We start from the raw sequence: 20,324 nt of genomic DNA on the forward strand, positions 1-20,324 counted from the left end.
AGGGGAGATGCTTCGGTGCTGCAGTGAGATGCTGGTGTTCTGTCGGGAGGTGTGTTGGTGCTCCAGGCAGATGTTTGGGTGCCCTGGGGAGATGCTTGGGTTCCTCATGGAGGCGTCTGCATATTGAAGGGAGGTGTTTGGGTGTCCTGGGGAGATTCTTTGGTGCTCCAAGATAGTGCTTGTGTGCCCCGTGGACAGAGTATGTAATGAGCAAGGGAGGAGCCTTGGGGCTTTCGGAAAGTGTAGGGGTGACGTGGATTGATGCCCGTTTGCCCCGGGGAGATCCTGGGATGTCCAGGAAGATGCTTGGGTGACCAGGGAGATGCTTGGGTGCCAGATGGAAAATGCTGGCGTCCCCTCGGCTGATGGCTGGCAGGAGCGTGTGCATCCCACAGAAGCTCTTGGGTGCCAAGGGAGGTGCTTCCCATGTCCAGTGAGATGTTTGTGTGCCCCAGGTGGTGTTGTGGAGCCCTGGGGAGATGCTTGCGTTCTCCACTCAGCTGCACGAGTGCTGTGGGAAGAATCTTGGGCACTCCAATGAGGTGCTTGGGTGTTGCAGGCAGGTGCTTCTGTGCTGCAGGGAGATGCTTGGGTGATTGGGCAGAACTTTGTGTGATTAGGGGATAACTTTGTGTGCTCCAGGGAGGCTTTTCTTGTGGCCCAGGGCTATGCTTATGTACCCCGGGTAGATGCTTGTGTGCCCTGGGAATGTCTTCGGGCTCTCTAGGAAGATGCTCTATTGCTCTGGGGCCACTTGGGTGCCCCAGGATGTGCATGAGTACTGCAGAGAGCAGTTTGTGTGCTCCAGGGAGGTGCTTGAGCGCTCCAAGAGTGTTGTTGAGTTCCCTGAGAAGGTGTTTGTTTGCCCCGCTGAGGTGCTTGCATGCTCCAACGAGAGCGCTGAGCGCTGGAGAACGATGCGTGGGTGCTGTGGGGATATGTGTGTTTCCTCAGGTGAGAAGCATTGGTTTACTGGAAACAAGCTTGTGTCCGCCTGGGAAGTGCTTGTGGACCACAGGGAAGTGCTGGGGGTCCCCAGGAAGATAGCTGGATGCCCCTGGAGGTGCTTGTGTACCCTGAGGAGATGCTAGATTGCACGAAGGAGATGCTTGGGTGCTTTCGAGACATGCCTGGGTGCCCCTGTGTTGTGCTTTCTTGCTCCAAATCGATGCTTGGGTGCTCTGGGAATGTTCTTGGGTGCCTCCAGGAGAAGACTGTGTGCTCCTGGAATGTGCTTGAACGCCCTGAGGAGATGGCAGCACGCCCTGGGAAAATGCTTGGGTCCCCCAGGGAGATCTTTGGTCTTCAAGGGAGGTGATTGCGTTCCCCAGCAAGGTGTTTGGCTGTCCCAGGGAAATGGGACGCAGGAAATGTGTCAGCCAGGCGTCACAATGGGCAGCGGGGCAGCGGTGGCTGTGTCACCCAGGCGTCACAGTGGGGCCGCGACACGGCAGCCCAGTCGGGATAAAAGGCCCCTGGTTGCGGGCAGGCCCCAGTCGGGATGGAAGCCCCTGGCAGCAGGCAGCAGAGGGCAGAGCAGGGCAGGACAGGGAGGTGAGTGCGCGATGGAGCAGGGGCTGAAGTGCAGTGCGAGCCTGAACGGCCCAGGAACCGCTGTGGGGAGGAGATGCTTGTGTGCTCATCCCGGTGCGGAGATGATGCCTGGGTGCCTCAGAAGATGCCCGCGGGACTCAGGAGCTGCTTTCTTGCTCGATGGAAGTTCTTGGCTATGCCAGGAAGAATCTGGGTGCTCCCCAGGCTTCTTAGCTGCTGTGTCCAGATGCTCCCTGGGTGTGCAGGGAGATGCTTGGTTTCTCCAAGAAGACAGCTGGGTGATGCAGAGATTCTTTTGGATGTCTCAGGAAGATGGATTGGTGATCCTGGCTGTTTCTTGGTGGCTCCAGAGAAATGCTTGAGCGCTCTTTGGGGATGCTTGTGTACCCTAGGAGATGTGCTTGTGTGCCCAAGGGAGAGGCTAGTTTGATCCGGGGTAAAGCTTTGTTTGTCCAGGGAGGATTTTGGGTGCTCCAGGGAGATGGTTGGGTGCTTTTTGTGTGATGCTTGGCTCCAGGGAGATGCTGGAGTGCTGTGGGGAGATGCTTGGTTCCTGCTCTTTGGTGTCTGTGTCCCCTGGGGGATGCGTGCATGAGCACGGGGACATACTTGAATGACCCTGGTAGGTACTTGTGCAGCCCTCGGAAGCTCTTGGGTGCCAAGGGAGGTGCTTCCCATGTCCAGTGAGATCTTTGTGTGCCCCAGGTGGTGTTTTGGTGCCCTGGGGAGATGCTTGGGTTCTCCAGTCAGATGTAGGACTGTGGTGGGAAGGTTCCTGTGGGAGGTGCAATGAGGTGCTTGGGTGTTGCAGGGAGGTGCTTCTGTGCTGCAGGGAGATGCTTGGGTGCCTGGGGCAGAACTTTGTGTGATTAGGGGATAGATTTTTGTGCTCTAAGGTGCAGCCAAACATTCCCCAGACCAGTCCCCATCTTGGGAGCAGCCAAGCATCTCCCCGGAGCACCCGACTATTGTACTAGGAGTACCCAAGCAGCTCCCCAGAGTACACGAGCATGTCCAAGGAGCATTCAGGCACCTCCCTAGAGAAGGCATGAACCTCCCTAGGGAAAGAACCAGTCTCCCTTGGGAATACAAGCATCTTCCTGGAGCACTCTCCACGACACCCAAGCCTCTCGCCAAGGAACATAAGCACCTCTTGAAATCACCGAGATTTTCCCCAGGGCACACAAGCCTTGTGTTGGAGTAGACAAGCATCTCCCCACGACACCTAAGCACTACATTCTACCCGTGAGGCATCATCCAAGGGCATTCCAGCACCTTCCAGGAGATCCCAACAGCACCCTGAGCTCACAAGGTTCTGCCTGGCTCAGCCAGGCATCTCTCTGGAGCACCCAAGCGTCATTGCAGGGCATCCAAACGTGACCCTTTTAAGGACCCAAGCATTTTGGGTAGACCTGTGCGGTGCCAGGGGTTGCACTTGATCATCCTTATGGGTCCCTTCCAACTCGGGATATTCTGTGATTCTACGATTCCCCAGCAGCAGCAAAGCATCTCCCCAGGAACACAGCTATTTCCCTGAGGCACACAAGCATAACCCCCCGAGAACGCAAGCATCTTCCTGGAGGACCCACGCATCTCCCCGCAGCACTCAGGCACCCCACTGCAGCATTATTGAAACATCTCCCCAGGGAACCCAAGCACATCCCAAGGTACTCGGACGTCCCTCCAGAGCTCCCAAGCAAGTTCTTTCAGCATCTCGGTCGTTCAAAAAGCACCTCTGTGAAGCATGCAGAGACCTCTCTGGAGTACCCTAACTTCTCCCTGGGGTAGGAGAGGTAGACCCCCAGGATCCCCAAGCATCGCTCTGTGTCACCCATCACAGCCTTGGTACGCACAAGCACCTCCCCGTGCTGCACAAGCAATTTGCTGAGGCAGCCAAAGATCTCCCCAGAGCACCCGCTCACCTGCGTGGGGTATTCAAGAACCTCCCTGGAGCACCCAAGTCTCTCAGCAAGCCACCCTGGTGTCTCTTGGAGCATGCAAACATCTCTGTGCAGCACCCAAGCGTCTGCCCCAGGCATACTTGGACATCCTAGAGCATTTTCCTGGAAACACAAGCGCCTCCCTGGGAGCACCCAAGCATATCCCCAGGCCACCCAGACACCTTCCTGAAACACCCAAGCATCTTCCTGTGGCACCCAGGCATCTCCCTGGGGAAACCAAGCACGTACTTGGAGAGCCCAAGCATCGTTGTGAGTCTCCATCTTTTGTGCGTGAGCAAACCAAGGGGCACCAAAGGATCACCTGGGGGCACCCAAGCATCTCCATGGGGCACCCAGGATCATCCTTGGAACACCCAAGCACCTGCACACAGCAGCCATGCACCTCCCTGGAGAAAGCATGCGTCTCCCTGGGGCACAGAAGCGTCGTCTTGGAGCTCCAGAACATCTCCCTGCATTGTTCAAGCATGTCTCTGGAGCAGCCAAGCAGCTTCCCACATCCCCAAGCATTTGAGCAGGTCACTCAAGCACCTCCCTGGATCCCACAGGCATCTTCCGCAGGTAGCCAGGCATTTCCCAGGCATCTCCCAGAGCACTCCAGCATCTCCACAGGACACTGAAGCACTTCCCTGGTGAAGCTAAGCACTTGCGTGGAGCACCCAGGCATCACCCCAGGGCACCCAAGCACCTCTCTTAAGTTGCCAAGCATAGCCACAGGGCACTAAAAAGATCTCCTTGGATGACACAAGCATTTCCTCAGAGCAAACCAGCATCTCCCTGGAGTGCCCAAGAGCCTCTGGAGTGCCCATCCATCGCCCCAGGACCCCAACTCTTCCCCTGGTGCTCGCAAGTAATTCCCTTTGCACCCAAGTAGAAAGTCAGGGGAAAAAAGGGAAAGCGTCCCAGGGCACCCAAGCACATAACCCTAGAACGCAAGCTCTCACTTTGAGCACTGAAGCATCTCCCCATGCCATGCAAGCCCCATTCTGGAGCACTCAAGCATCTTCTAGGAGACGGTCTTAAACTACCAGAGCATTCATTTCCATTAGATATTAGGCATGTTCGTGGAGCACCCAGGCATGTCCCAGGGCAACCAAGGTTGAAATGGAGATTCCAGGGTGCTCCAGGGAGGTGCTTGAGTGCCCTGGGAAGAGCCTGGTGTGCCCAGGGAGCTTCTTGTCTCCTCCAAGGCTCTGCAGGGCTGATCCCGGGAGGTGCTTGTGTGCGCCAAGGCCATGCTCGGTTTCCAAAAGGAGGGAATTGCATGTTGCAGGGGGATGCTTGGTGTCACCCAGACACTGAGCAGCCCTGGGGAGATGGGTGTGTGCCTCAGGAGGTGCTTGGGTTCCCAGGGGAGATGCTTCGGTGCTGCAGTGAGATGCTGGTGTTCTGTCGGGAGGTGTGTTGGTGCTCCAGGCAGATGTTTGGGTGCCCTGGGGAGATGCTTGGGTTCCTCATGGAGGCGTCTGCATATTGAAGGGAGGTGTTTGGGTGTCCTGGGGAGATTCTTTGGTGCTCCAAGATAGTGCTTGTGTGCCCCGTGGACAGAGTATGTAATGAGCAAGGGAGGAGCCTTGGGGCTTTCGGAAAGTGTAGGGGTGACGTGGATTGATGCCCGTTTGCCCCGGGGAGATCCTGGGATGTCCAGGAAGATGCTTGGGTGACCAGGGAGATGCTTGGGTGCCAGATGGAAAATGCTGGCGTCCCCTCGGCTGATGGCTGGCAGGAGCGTGTGCATCCCACAGAAGCTCTTGGGTGCCAAGGGAGGTGCTTCCCATGTCCAGTGAGATGTTTGTGTGCCCCAGGTGGTGTTGTGGAGCCCTGGGGAGATGCTTGCGTTCTCCACTCAGCTGCACGAGTGCTGTGGGAAGAATCTTGGGCACTCCAATGAGGTGCTTGGGTGTTGCAGGCAGGTGCTTCTGTGCTGCAGGGAGATGCTTGGGTGATTGGGCAGAACTTTGTGTGATTAGGGGATAACTTTGTGTGCTCCAGGGAGGCTTTTCTTGTGGCCCAGGGCTATGCTTATGTACCCCGGGTAGATGCTTGTGTGCCCTGGGAATGTCTTCGGGCTCTCTAGGAAGATGCTCTATTGCTCTGGGGCCACTTGGGTGCCCCAGGATGTGCATGAGTACTGCAGAGAGCAGTTTGTGTGCTCCAGGGAGGTGCTTGAGCGCTCCAAGAGTGTTGTTGAGTTCCCTGAGAAGGTGTTTGTTTGCCCCGCTGAGGTGCTTGCATGCTCCAACGAGAGCGCTGAGCGCTGGAGAACGATGCGTGGGTGCTGTGGGGATATGTGTGTTTCCTCAGGTGAGAAGCATTGGTTTACTGGAAACAAGCTTGTGTCCGCCTGGGAAGTGCTTGTGGACCACAGGGAAGTGCTGGGGGTCCCCAGGAAGATAGCTGGATGCCCCTGGAGGTGCTTGTGTACCCTGAGGAGATGCTAGATTGCACGAAGGAGATGCTTGGGTGCTTTCGAGACATGCCTGGGTGCCCCTGTGTTGTGCTTTCTTGCTCCAAATCGATGCTTGGGTGCTCTGGGAATGTTCTTGGGTGCCTCCAGGAGAAGACTGTGTGCTCCTGGAATGTGCTTGAACGCCCTGAGGAGATGGCAGCACGCCCTGGGAAAATGCTTGGGTCCCCCAGGGAGATCTTTGGTCTTCAAGGGAGGTGATTGCGTTCCCCAGCAAGGTGTTTGGCTGTCCCAGGGAAATGGGACGCAGGAAATGTGTCAGCCAGGCGTCACAATGGGCAGCGGGGCAGCGGTGGCTGTGTCACCCAGGCGTCACAGTGGGGCCGTGACACGGCAGCCCAGTCGGGATAAAAGGCCCCTGGTTGCGGGCAGGCCCCAGTCGGGATGGAAGCCCCTGGCAGCAGGCAGCAGAGGGCAGAGCAGGGCAGGACAGGGAGGTGAGTGCGCGATGGAGCAGGGGCTGAAGTGCAGTGCGAGCCTGAACGGCCCAGGAACCGCTGTGGGGAGGAGATGCTTGTGTGCTCATCCCGGTGCGGAGATGATGCCTGGGTGCCTCAGAAGATGCCCGCGGGACTCAGGAGCTGCTTTCTTGCTCGATGGAAGTTCTTGGCTATGCCAGGAAGAATCTGGATGCTCCCCAGGCTTCTTAGCTGCTGTGTCCAGATGCTCCCTGGGTGTGCAGGGAGATGCTTGGTTTCTCCAAGAAGACAGCTGGGTGATGCAGAGATTCTTTTGGATGTCTCAGGAAGATGGATTGGTGATCCTGGCTGTTTCTTGGTGGCTCCAGAGAAATGCTTGAGTGCTCTTTGGGGATGCTTGTGTACCCTAGGAGATGTGCTTGTGTGCCCAAGGGAGAGGCTAGTTTGATCCGGGGTAAAGCTTTGTTTGTCCAGGGAGGATTTTGGGTGCTCCAGGGAGATGGTTGGGTGCTTTTTGTGTGATGCTTGGCTCCAGGGAGATGCTGGAGTGCTGTGGGGAGATGCTTGGTTCCTGCTCTTTGGTGTCTGTGTCCCCTGGGGGATGCGTGCATGAGCACGGGGACATACTTGAATGACCCTGGTAGGTACTTGTGCAGCCCTCGGAAGCTCTTGGGTGCCAAGGGAGGTGCTTCCCATGTCCAGTGAGATCTTTGTGTGCCCCAGGTGGTGTTTTGGTGCCCTGGGGAGATGCTTGGGTTCTCCAGTCAGATGTAGGACTGTGGTGGGAAGGTTCCTGTGGGAGGTGCAATGAGGTGCTTGGGTGTTGCAGGGAGGTGCTTCTGTGCTGCAGGGAGATGCTTGGGTGCCTGGGGCAGAACTTTGTGTGATTAGGGGATAGATTTTTGTGCTCTAAGGTGCAGCCAAACATTCCCCAGACCAGTCCCCATCTTGGGAGCAGCCAAGCATCTCCCCGGAGCACCCGACTATTGTACTAGGAGTACCCAAGCAGCTCCCCAGAGTACACGAGCATGTCCAAGGAGCATTCAGGCACCTCCCTAGAGAAGGCATGAACCTCCCTAGGGAAAGAACCAGTCTCCCTTGGGAATACAAGCATCTTCCTGGAGCACTCTCCACGACACCCAAGCCTCTCGCCAAGGAACATAAGCACCTCTTGAAATCACCGAGATTTTCCCCAGGGCACACAAGCCTTGTGTTGGAGTAGACAAGCATCTCCCCACGACACCTAAGCACTACATTCTACCTGTGAGGCATCATCCAAGGGCATTCCAGCACCTTCCAGGAGATCCCAACAGCACCCTGAGCTCACAAGGTTCTGCCTGCCTCAGCCAGGCATCTCTCTGGAGCACCCAAGCGTCATTGCAGGGCATCCAAACGTGACCCTTTTAAGGACCCAAGCGTTTTGGGTAGACCTGTGCGGTGCCAGGGGTTGCACTTGATCATCCTTATGGGTCCCTTCCAACTCGGGATATTCTGTGATTCTACGATTCCCCAGCAGCAGCAAAGCATCTCCCCAGGAACACAGCTATTTCCCTGAGGCACACAAGCATAACCCCCCGAGAACGCAAGCATCTTCCTGGAGGACCCACGCATCTCCCCGCAGCACTCAGGCACCCCACTGCAGCATTATTGAAACATCTCCCCAGGGAACCCAAGCACATCCCAAGGTACTCGGACGTCCCTCCAGAGCTCCCAAGCAAGTTCTTTCAGCATCTCGGTCGTTCAAAAAGCACCTCTGTGAAGCATGCAGAGACCTCTCTGGAGTACCCTAACTTCTCCCTGGGGTAGGAGAGGTAGATCCCCAGGATCCCCAAGCATCACTCTGTGTCACCCATCACATCCTTGGTACGCACAAGCACCTCCCCGTGCTGATCGAGGGAGGTGCTTGTGTGTGCCAAGGCCATGCTTGGTTTCCAAAAGGAGGAAATTGCATGTTCCAGGGGGATTATGTCTAGTTCTGGGCGGCAATGTAGAGATTCAATCCAATGACAATTCAAGCAAATGTGGGGCTGGGACGTACTGGCTGATAAACTTCCAATAGGGTGAGGCTGTGGAAGTAGCCTGATGTGTCGTGGGGAAGCCACAGGTATTGGTAAATCCTCAGGAAAACACAGGTTTGTGTTTGAAGCCAAAGCTAGTAAGGATGGAGAGAAATTAGGAGAGCTTTGGCAATCATGGGGTCAGAGGGAGGTGGGAATGTGAGTGTGTGGTAAAATTCTGCAGGGATGCAAGCACAGATACAGGAAAATGTACGACAGGATGTGGAGGGGCATGGCGGAGGGCCACTGTGGGGCTGGAGCCCCCCAATGGAACCGGTGTCTTTAGGGCTACAGGTGCAGCCTCTTCCACTGAGGCCCAGCAGAGGACACCGGTCCCTTACAGCCCCTGGGCCTTGTTACCTCCTCAACCCCACAGAGCCTGGCAATTGTCCTACCAATGTCCTGCACTCGGAATTGCACACCCCCACATCACACTGCCCCTGCCAGAGCCCCGAGCAGCCCAGGAAGTGCAGGATGCCCCTTTCCAGGGGATGCGCTCAGGCCTTGGCCATCCCCCTTGGTGAAACACATCAAGGGCTTTCAGAGCCACATCCCCACTTGATTTTCCACCTGTAACCAGTGCCTCTGATTTCCTCCTTCACCATCTCCCAGGGACAGGCACCTTGTCCGCTTGTTCCCATCGTGGTCTCTTCAGGTATGGCCCTCAGTGGGGCTGGCCAACACCCTCAAACAGTTGGAGGCTTGCTTGTCTTTTACTTCTTCAGAGGCTTGCTCGTCTTTTACTTCTTCAGAGGCTTGCTCCAGCTTTCTGGTTCTGCAGTTCAGGAACTTGGCAGCAGAAGGCCAATCAACATGCAAAACTCCCTCAGAAGCCAAGGCTCTGGGCATAATTCTCCTGAAGTCTTCAATTCTTATGGGGTTAATTAGGGAGATGCCAGGAGTCTTCTTAAAGGGAAAGAATTCAATAATAATAATAATAATAATAATAATAATAATAATAATAATAATAAACAACCTTCTAGGAAAGAATCTCTTCTTTCTGCTGTATTTATTTTTTTTTTTTTTAGTTGTCTGCCTACAGATAAATTGATATCAGCGACCTCCAACTGATATTAATTCTGAATGTCTTCTAAGGGACTCTGAACATGTTTTTTTAAAGACAGAAGGTCCCGTGTCATATCTCATAGCCCCAAATGGGTGCTTCAGCTATTCCAGGGTATCCTTGAGGCAGCAGCAACATCTTTGTGGGCAACTGAATCAAGCCCTGAAGGACATTGTAGGCCAAACTGAAATGTATGTGGAAAATTCCTTAATGTAATAAATCTGTAAGAAGACTTCAATTTCAGAGTTTTTTATGCTTGTCTACAAGTTATCATCATTTTTTTAGAAGGTGATGTACATGGAGCAGTGAGTTATGACACTGTCTCCCCCTTTGTGTAAAGAAAAAAAAAAATGCAACTCTCTCCAAAAATATATTTCTTCCCAACACTTGAAAGGGAGATTATGTTCCCAGGACATGCGCATATTGGCACATTTCACCTTTACATCTCAGGTCTAAGCAGAGCAGAGAGCAATGAAGGTTAGAGAGGTTGGACACATCCTGCTTTTATCTCTTTGCTGTCAAGCAGCGGCCACACCTGTGCTAGGAATTCCCTCACACATCCTTCCTGTTTATGAACCAGCCAAATCTTTGTGACAAACTCCAACACCCAGAAGCCCAGAGCACAGAATTATCAGCAAATCACAGAATCATTTAGGTTGGAAACGACCTCTAAGATTATCCAGTCCAACCTTTGACCTAGCACTGCCATGTCCACCATTAAAACATGTCACAAAGCCCTACATTTTCGTGTTTTTTAAAGACCTCCAAGGATGATGACTCAACTACTTCCCTTGGCAGCCTGTTCCAATACTTCATAACTCTTTCAGAGAAGAAATTATTCTGAATATCAAACCTAAACCTCTCCTGGCACAACTTAAGGCTATTTCCTCTTGTCTTATCACTTGGTACTTTGAGAAGAGACTGATCCCCACTTCACTATAGTCTTTTTAAGGTGATTGTAGAGCACCATAAGGTCTCCCCTGAGACTCCTTTTTAAGGCCCAGGGCACAGCTGAGGAAAGCAAATGTGACCCCTGTCTTAAAGGAATGCAAGATGGAAGACCCAGGAAACTATAGGCCAGACAGCCTTTCCTCAGTTCCTGGGAATCTGATGGGGTAGCTAAACATGGAAAACATTTCCAAGCACACGGAGGATAACAAAGTGATCAGGAGTCAGCATGGATTCACCAAGAGTTTCTTGAGACTTACCAGCTTGACAGCCAGTGATATCCCTTTTGGGAAACTGGAATTCCTGGGCATCTCCCTGAAGTGCCAGGGCACTGATGTGTATAGTGCGTAGAACAAGAGGAAGAACCAGAGGTCTGTGTGTGGTTACAGAGCTCTCATTTTGGATAGCAGAGATGGTGTGACAGCCCACAACAGGGGTGCGTCCAGGGGTGGAGAGGATTGTAAGGCATGGAGGGAGAGCAGACCTTTCAGGGGGAGAGCAGCGGCAACGTAAGGAGCTTTGCCGTGGTTTTGGTGATGAGAACCATCTGGGTCTGGATTAGACGGCACATGAACATGGGTGACCTTGTCGTTGGTGTCACCTAGAGACCTCCTGTAAGGAAGAAGCAGCAGGTATGGCCTTCCTCAGACAACTGGAAAATGCCTCAAGTTTGCAGGAAATGGTCCTCACGGGGGAAGTTGAAACACCCAGATTTCTGCTAGAATACCAGTACAACAGAGCACAAGCCATCTAACGGGTTTCTGGAGGGCATCGATGCTAAATTGATGAGCATGCAGAGATATTGTTAGGACAACCAAAGCCCTCCTGGAGTTGAATCTGGCAAAGGACATGAAGAATAACATGTACATATTAGGATAATGAAGAATATCAAGAAGGACTTCTACAAGGACATCAGCATTGAATGGAAAGCTGGATAAAATGCAGACTCACTGCTAATTACAGAGAAGGCCCAGGTGGCAGAGGACATAGAGAGGGCTGAGGCACTGCTCACTGTCCTCTTTGCTGCATTCTTTCCAACCTTGGCTTCTGGAACGGCAAGTCCTTGAGATCAGAACAAAAAAAGCCTGAAGCAAGGAAGTCGTACTTTGTGAGGTGGAGGACCTTGTTAGGGAACCCTTGGGCAAACCGGATGCCAAAGAAGTGGTGGTTAAGAACATGACTGGGAGGAGTAAGTAGGAATTTATAAAGCGGAAAATGTGTTTAACAAACCTGACTGCCTTCCACTAAAAGATGTCCTCAGATCGTGGAGGCTTGTGGTTGCTCAGGGAAGTTGTGGAGCCTCCATCCCTGGAGGTATTCAGAACCCGTTTGGACATGGACCTGGGCAACCTGCTCAGGCTGATCCTGTTTGAGCAAAGGGGTTGGCCTAGGCAATCTCCAGAGCTCCCTTCCAACCTTCAACATTCTGTCGTTCTGTGATACCTGGCAGTGTTTCTGAGAACTTTTCCGTGGTACCTCAAACCAGTCTGAGTCCTGGTGTCCATAGAACAGAGTTTGCTTTTAGGATGACCTCACTCACTAGGTAACCCTGATGAGCAGAGATTACAAAAGCAGGCAGAGTCTCAACCCACAGCAGTATTCCCAGGTCCAGACTCCACTGACCAGCTCCTTCCTTGAGGATTATGAATTGGAAGAACCTTTGGAGGCCTGTACCTTGGCCTGCCCTCAGCTGGGATAACTTGGCAGCTAGATCACATTGGTCAGTGCTTGGTTCACCTCTCATGCTCAGAGGTGATTTTTTTTCCCCCTTTTATTTGATATCTCTCTTTCTGCTTTTTCTATCTTCTCTGCCCCAACTTGTGCCCCTGCCAGATCACCACACCTACTCAGACCAAGGGCAATCCCAGCCTGCTCTTGAAGCACAGCCTCACCAGGATCCCCTGGGACTCTGCAAGCAGGCTGTGAGGGCCTGCTCCAGGAAGAGATGCACTGCATGAGACCAGAGGAGGGCATGTGAGAAACCCAACAGCCAGTGCAGAGGGACAGTGGCAGTAATTGCGAGCTGATGTGGGGCCAGAGCCAGGGGCTGCAGAGATCACCAGTGAAGCCCTCCAGCAGCTCCTTTCCACACCCATGCAGGGAATAACACACCCAGCAGCGCTCCTGAGAGAGGTCAGGACACAGGACAGGAGGCACTGCGAGCTGTGGTGCCAGGCACTGACGCTCAGCCCTGGCTCTGGGGTCTCCCAGCAGGTGCTGTCAGTACCTGCAGTCCCAAAGCCCCTGGCCCTGTGGGCAGCGCTGAGGCCCGTCCTGACCTTTGGGAGCTGCTCTGGCTGCAGAGGGGCTGCCAGGAGCGCTGGGGCTGGTGCTGCCCACCCACACATCCTGCCCCAGGTGTCTCCTGGTCCCTGCAGCCATGGCTGTGACTGAGGGGAGAGGCCGGCCTGGCTGGGGCGTGGGGCCTGGCAGTAGTTTGGGGGTGGTGGCCGTGTGAGAACTTGCTGCAGTGCTGTGGCTCCTGTCCACAGGCCTGTCTCTGGGCTGGCCCAGCATCACTGACCCACTCACAGCCACGGATCCCAACAGGAGGAAGGAGTCAGACATTTCCAAGACCAGCTCCCACCTGGGATTTTGTACTTTCCCTTTGGTTGATGCCACTAATACTGAGCTTTAAACTAAAAGCTCAGCCATCAGGAAGTGAAAAAGTCCCACTTAATTTATATACAGCTATTACTTTGCTACGAGAAAGTCCACATTGATACACACTTTTAAACAGGCTTGGACAGGCTTCATCTGACACAATGCATGTTCATTCCTCAATAGCAGTGGTAGGAGTGAAAATATTGGGGGGGATGAAAAGCAGAAGCACAAACAGTTAAAAATAATGAAATATGAAAACAAGACAAAATATAATAATGGAAAAGAAGGAAACACAAGGTTTGAATGGGATATACAGGGGGTCACCTGTGGAGAGATATGGGACATTTATGATTCCTGAAAAATGTCCATAAAAGCACTTTCACAACAGCATCCTTTAGTGCTTGCATCCTCATACTGTAGATGAGGGGGTTCAGTGCTGGGGGAACCACAGAGTAAAGAACTGCCACCACCAGGTCCAGGGCTGGGGAAAAGATAGAGGGGGGCTTCAGGTAGGCAAACATGCCAGTGACGATTAACAAAGAGACCACGACCAAATGAGGGACACATGTGGAAACGGCTTTGTGCCGTCCCTGCTCAGAGGGCATCCTCAGCACAGCCTTGAAGATCTGAATGTAGGAGAGAACAATGAAAATAAAACAGCCCAAAAACAGAAGACTACTAAATGCGAGAAGTCTAAGATCCCTATGGTAGGAATGTGAGCAGGAGAGCTTGAGGATCTGGGGGATTTCACAGAAGAACTGGTCCACAGCATTGCCTCGGCAGAGGGGCAGTGAAAATGTATTGGCAGTGTGCAGCAGAGCATAGAGAACCCCACTGCCCCAGGCAGCTGCTGCCATCTGGGCACAAGCTCTGCTGCCCAGGAGGGTCCCATAGTGCAGGGGCTTGCAGATGGCAACGTAGCGGTCGTAGGCCATGATGGTGAGAAGAGAATAGTCTGATGACATCAAAAAGACAAACAGAAATTCCTGTGCAACACACCCTTGATAGGAGATGGCCCTGGTGTCCCAGAGGGAATTGGCCATGGCTTTGGGGAGAGTGGTGGAGATGCAGCCCAGGTCAAGGACGGCGAGGTTGAGGAGGAAGAAGTACATGGGGGTGTGGAGGCGGTGGTCGCAGGCTACGGCTGTGAGGATGAGGCCATTGCCCAGGAGGGCAGCCAGGTAGATGGCCAGGAAGAGCGCGAAGTGCAGGAGCTGCAGCTCCCGCGTGTCTGCGAATGGCAGGAGGAGGAACTCAGTGATGGAGCTGCTGTTGGACATCTGATGCCTGTTGGGTATGGAGATCTGTACATGTAGTAAAAGACAATGAAAAGTTAGGACAGGTTTCTCTGAGTGAACCCTGTGCCATTCCTTGTAGACCTCCCCCTTCCATACTCAAATGCTTTTTGTTTCTCTGCTGGAATCTTTCATTTAGCTACATGACATGAGCTTCATTTTTAAGGTTCAGTGTGCAATGAGGAACAGGGGCCTCTGCTGCTGGTCTCACGAGGGAATCAGTCCTGACCCAGTGCAAGGAGTACACAGGAACATAGCAGGAGGGTAAGGTTTTATTTTCAGATTTTGTCAGATGAAATCCCTTCTTACACAAGAGAGCATAGAATCACAGAATAGCTCGGGTTGGAAGAGACCTTACAGATAATCTAGTTCCAATCGCCTTGCCATGGGCAGGGATGCTACCCACTAGGTCAGGATGCCCAGGACCTCATCCAACCTGGTCCTGAACACCTCTAGGAATAGGACATTCACAGCCTATCTGGGCAATATGTTTCAGTACCTCGCCTCCCTCTGAGTGAAGAATTTCCTGCTAATCTCTAATCTAGATCTCCCCTCTTTTGGTTTAAAAACATTCCCCAATCCTGTCATTATCTGATTGATCAAAAAGTAGCTCTCCATCTTTTTTATAAGACCCCTTTAAATACGGAAAAGCTGCAGTGAGGTCACCCTGATCAGCCCCAACTCTCTCAGCCTTTGTTCGAAGGAGAGGTGCTCCAGCATGCTGATCATCTTCATGTCAGCATGTTAACATCTGCATTCCGGTGCTACATAATGTAGTTGGCAGAAAGGAGTTTTAGGGGCAATGTTTTATACACATTCTCTTCCCCCTCTTCATGCCCACACAGTGTTCTCTGAAGTCAGAAATCCTGAGCATTTCTGCTGCACTCACAGGGAATGGTTGTGAGACCTGAGAGGCAAAGGGATTCCCTGTGGCTCAGAGCAGAGTGAGGGAGCTGCCTGGACTTGTCCCCAGCTGCCTGAGCTTTTGTAGATGGAGGGCAATCACATTTATGTTACCCTGAAAAGAAGCCAGATGCTGCTGAGACCAGATGAATCCACTGCCAATCTGTCAATGCCCAGCCTTTCTCAAGGTACCTGAACAAGGTCTCAGCACCACACCTCTAGTCAAGGACACCTATCATTCATTTCACCAACCCAACAGTTGCATGTAGCATCTCTCTGCTTCTTCCCTGGGTTTCACATAACACAGAAATGCTGTGGAAAAGATTTGCATCCTGCAGGACAGCTCACAGATTGAAAGGACACCCCAAGGAGATAACCAAATGACCTAGTGATGGTCTTTCCTGAAGGGAAAGTCAACTCTCTCCCCAGCCTCACAGATTGCATTGCCCACAACCCCCAGGCAGCTGACCCCCTCTGCAGTTGCAGCACAGGTGGACATGGGCGCATGGCTGGAGAGATGCACCTCTGCTCTGCTGGAGCTCTGGCTGCAGAAGACATGCCCCATGCCTTGGACCCATGGGCGTGAGGGCAGAGGCTTTTCTGGGTGGGAGAGGAGGCAAGGGGGCATGCTCAGAGGAAGGGGTCTGCACTGAATGGAAATAATATGGAGTTTTCTGATGAATTCTCCCTCTGACAAGATTTCTGATTAACTTTCCCCTCATTCCTTGATCATATCCCTGATGCCTGAAGGTTTTATTTCTGGGAGTTGTTTCCCTGTCTCATGTCTTCTTCCTGTTTCTGCTCACAGCCTCAACCAAATCTGTGTGCAGTAATCTTTGCCCTTCAGAAACCTGCCTGTATGCAAGAGACTGCCTAGGTGCATGTGCATCTTTGCAGGTGGAAAAGGACCTGTCAGAAAGCCCTGCTGGGTTCAGCAAAGTTGATGCTGTCGCTTTCAATATGAAGAGGAGAGGCTGAAGGTACATTTGGGGCAGCTCACAAACATACTGATCCTCAGAGTTACAGTTCAGAAGTCTCAGCAATGTGCTCAAACTTACAGCTCCTCTTCCACTTCTTCCTGCTTCCCCTCCTGTCCAGTTGAGTAGGCAATTGAAAAGAGGGCAGAAAATCCCTATTTTGACCTTGTTTGCTTGGGAAATGCCCTTGTCGTACAATAGAGCTGTGAGCAGGCTGCCCCAGGCAGCAGCCTCCCACCAGCAGCAGGACCCTGCCCTGCTGGGGGGGCTCCTTCCACCCGCAGCTTCTCCCCGCAGCGCCCTGGGCAGCTCCCCGGGCAGGCTGAGTGCTGAGCCTGGCAGGCGGCAGAGGCCCTGCCCCGGCACACAGCCCCTGGGGCACAGCAGGGACCCTGCTCTGCACCACAGCCCTGGGCACCCCTGCCTGCACCCGCGGCTTCTCCTTCCTCCAGGAGCTGCGGCTGCATTGCCCTCCAGCCAGAGACTTACCGGGGTCAGGGCTGGCAAGTGTTCTCCCCCAGCGAGCTCTGTGCATCCTGCCACTTCTGCCTGCCTTTACCCACTCTGTCTCTGCAGGCAGTGCCCCCAGCCCTGCTGCGCTGGGCAGAGGAGCTGCTCCTGGGCAGAGCTGGCTCTCTGCAGCGCTGCCCGCTTGCCAGGAGCTCCCCTTGGGCCCAGGAGCCCGGCCCAGCTCAGCAGCACAGGCCCAGCCCCAGGCCTCCCTTGCTCTGCCCCCCACCAGGCTCCCTGCCCATGGCCCTGGGGCTGCAGGGGAACCTGCTGGGAAACAGCCTCAAGGAATCCCTGGGCTTCCCTCCCTCCCCTGGGCACACACACTTCTTCACACTAGCATCATTTCTCCTAGGAGAAAGTGAATTAGCTGTTACAATAACTTCTTCATGTCCCAGTATCAGTTAGGACATGAAGTCATGGTCAGGGACTGATCTTCTTCATCCCCCCTTAAGGAAGGAATTCAGCAGAGTCAGTCGAGGCATCTCATGCTGCTTGTTATTCCTGGGGTTGGAAGGGGTCTCAGCTCCCTCCCATGCCTGCCGCAGACCCGCAGGAGCTGGGATTCCTCTGGCCTCAGTTCAGGAGTCCACAACATAGGCAGCTTAATGCGAATTACTGAGCCACAATAGCTCCTTAGTGGAGATGGAGGACAGGCAGGAGCTGTTCAGATGCAAACATCTGGTGAAATTTGTGGTAGATCCTCTGCGAGTCAGCTGGAGGCATATGTCCTTTGGGTAACTGAAATGGCAGCAGATGCCACATGTAGGACAACTGAACCTGTCCCTACTCCTTATGTGCAGGGCAGCCTGCAGAGGCTCTCAGCAGAGCAAAAGGAGTCATGTGTCACAGGGAGAGCTAAACCATTTTCTTCATCTTCTACATGCCCCATGGCTGTAATGGCTGTTGTGTCTCAGACATCTCCACAGGGCCTCAGCTCTCACCACCAAGGTCTCCCTGCCCTTTGTGCCTTGAGGCAGGACTCTGCAGGGGTACAACAGGTGGTGGGTGGGGACAAAATCAGTGGTTACTTTGCAAACTACACCCTTAACAGTTCATGGGACCTAAGGGCGTGCATCCATGGGTACAGGGAGAGTGTTCTGGCCAGGAGGTACTGGTTCCTTATGATTCCAGGAAGGGATCATTTAACTGCTCTTAGAGCTAAGACTGTAAGGAGAGAAGACTATAGATGACGTATTGAATTTGGTGTGAATTCATTCTAGACACAGTACTCCACTGTTAGTTGCAGCTCTCCATTAGACATTTGCACTGACCCTATGGGATTATTAAAGGTTGAACAAATTTTGCTGATCAGTCCTTGGCTCTCCAGTTGATGAATCAGCATATATGTGGTAATCAGGGAGTCTCGGAGAGTGCCGTATTGCCACTGGTGCACCATTTGGATTGCTAATGGCACTTCGACCCTGAGCAACCCCACAACAGAAGGATCCCATGGGGGACCGGGCAAGGTAGAAAACTGTTTAATGTGCATAAATCACCATAAATCACCTCCAGCATGGCCAATTCCATCAGATACGGGCTGCCTCTCTCCCTGGTGGTCCATTTGCCTGGGTGACATACAACATCTTCCTTGAAGGGATGCCTTTCCTTTAGGCCTGACAGGAGTTGCCTCAAGAGACTGAGGGTTTGTGCCCCCTTTCCAACTGCTTTGTCAATGCCCCCTTCCCTGGGGGGGGATCCAGCGGCTTGGCATCCCTGCCCTCTAATTCCAGGCTACTGGCCCTGTTATCCCAGTATCAGATCAGCCAGGTGACAATGTGCTGGCCTAGATGATGGATGAAATCTTTTCGCACATCTCACAGCTCCCCAAGGAACAGTGATCAGGTGCTTACTGATGATTTTATGATATCTCACTCTTCATCCACCTGTTCCTCTGACAGCCCTACTTGGGAGTAGCCTGCCTCATCTTCTTCTTCCTCCTTCCCTGTATGAGTAGGAGCTTCTTTCATTGCTAAACAAGGTGGTTTTTTTCTCACGTATACGTATGACTGATACAGGCACAGGTTGGTTCTGTGGCCCAGTCACAGGGATTGGAGTTGTGTAGATTGCAACTCAGTAAGCAAAGGCCAAGCCCCAGCACATTGCAGTGATTTCTGTCTCTTTGGAATTGCCAGAGTGATGACACTCCTTTTTCAAGCATTCTGTGATTATTTTTTTTAGGATTCTGCACTTGTTCATGGGTGAAGTAACAAAGCATTGCAGGTGCCTACAGTTCTAGGTGCCCACCCATATCCTCCCACATTCCCTGCCACTCATAATTATCCTGCCTCAAGGCACATCACTGTGTGGCATTCTAGAAATAGGTTACCCTAACCTTAAACAAAACCTGAAACACATTCAGGAGAAATAAGAATAAGAAGAAGTTGGTTTGAACATCCCAAGGATATTGAAAGTTTTGAAGAGCTATTGTACCTAGCCTGGAGGAGAAAGGGGGAGGTGAAGGAGAAAGAGAAAGGGAAGAAGTGGGGAGAAGAAGTGTCCCCCCTCATCCCTCCCATAGATTGTCTCCCCGAGGAGAAAAGGTAGAGACTGTTAATTACGAACAGTTTCCGAGAGAAGGTTCCTCAAGTATGGAGGTGACAGCAATGCTGAGTACAACTACCAGATTAGTCTCATGACCAGCAATTTCATCATAACATAAGGTAGTGTTACCCAGTAGAGTAAACTAATAACCATAAACCAGCCCCCAGAAAGCCCATAGCACAACAGGGAATACACCGAGTACGTAATGTGCTATCTAACAGAATTCTGAGGCGAAACACAACTACTACACCGAGATTAAAAAATAAATAAAAAAATACACCTTGTGGTCAGCAGCTATGAAGCAGATATAATGCTTGTAACCATTTTATTTTAACATGATCTGGTCATATCTGTTATTATCTCAACCCTTTAGTCCCCACGCAGGACCCATTCAGGAAGGAGGGCATCCCGCATGAGAGACCCAGAGAGGGCAGAGATAGATTGTCAAGGAGCGGTGGAGACAAGTGTCATGGACTGACTGCAATCCCCATTCCCCTGCACCACTCAGGGGAAGGAGTTACAAGAGGCTGGATGGGGGGAATGGTGTTTTTAGTTTGCTTGTGGTTCCTGATGGTTGTAGTCCACTGGTAATAGGCAATAAATTCTATTAATCTGCCTCTGCTAAGTCTGTCTTGCCGGTGATGATAATTGATGCCCATGATGGTATTTGGTGGGTGACCTCGTGCTCTACCTCAACCCCTGAGCTCTTGTCATCATATTTTCTCCCCTTTTTCCTTGTAGGTTGGACGTGAAAGAGCAGTTGCCGTGGAGTTCACCTGCTTAGCTGGATAACACCACCACAGTAATGGACATGGAAAGGGTTCAGCACCAGGACTGTGGCCACCCAGGGATGGCATCTCAACACCCAGAACATGCTCTGCCAGCCTGCCTGCACAGAAGAGAAGGAACAGAGGTTCCCCTGAAGGAGAGCAGTAGAAGAGGAAGGCTTGATTTCCAACACAGGCATTTCTGGCACATCCCTGAGAGGCCTGTGGGAGCTGCAGGCCACACCAGTCTCTGGAACA

General features: G+C 52.6%; 2 protein-coding genes across 2 annotated transcripts in view; one reads left to right on the forward strand and one right to left on the reverse strand.

The window, feature by feature from the left end:
* LOC308186415 (olfactory receptor 14C36-like) overlaps positions 1-20,324 on the forward strand; it is a 294,878-nt gene that overhangs the window by 111,553 nt on the left and 163,001 nt on the right. The window lies entirely within an intron of this gene.
* LOC308186405 (olfactory receptor 14C36-like) lies at positions 11,520-17,569 on the reverse strand. The gene is made up of 2 exons (XM_080608547.1): positions 14,831-17,569; positions 11,520-14,666 (listed from the first exon to the last, which is right to left on the reverse strand). Exon 2 carries the CDS (start codon positions 14,348-14,350, stop codon positions 13,391-13,393), a length of 960 nt encoding a protein of 319 aa, XP_080464673.1. The 5' UTR covers positions 14,351-14,666; positions 14,831-17,569; the 3' UTR covers positions 11,520-13,390.

Source organism: Anser brachyrhynchus, assembly GCF_964034855.1.
Source record: "Anser brachyrhynchus genome assembly, contig: SCAFFOLD_86, whole genome shotgun sequence".
NCBI lineage: Eukaryota > Metazoa > Chordata > Aves > Anseriformes > Anatidae > Anser > Anser brachyrhynchus.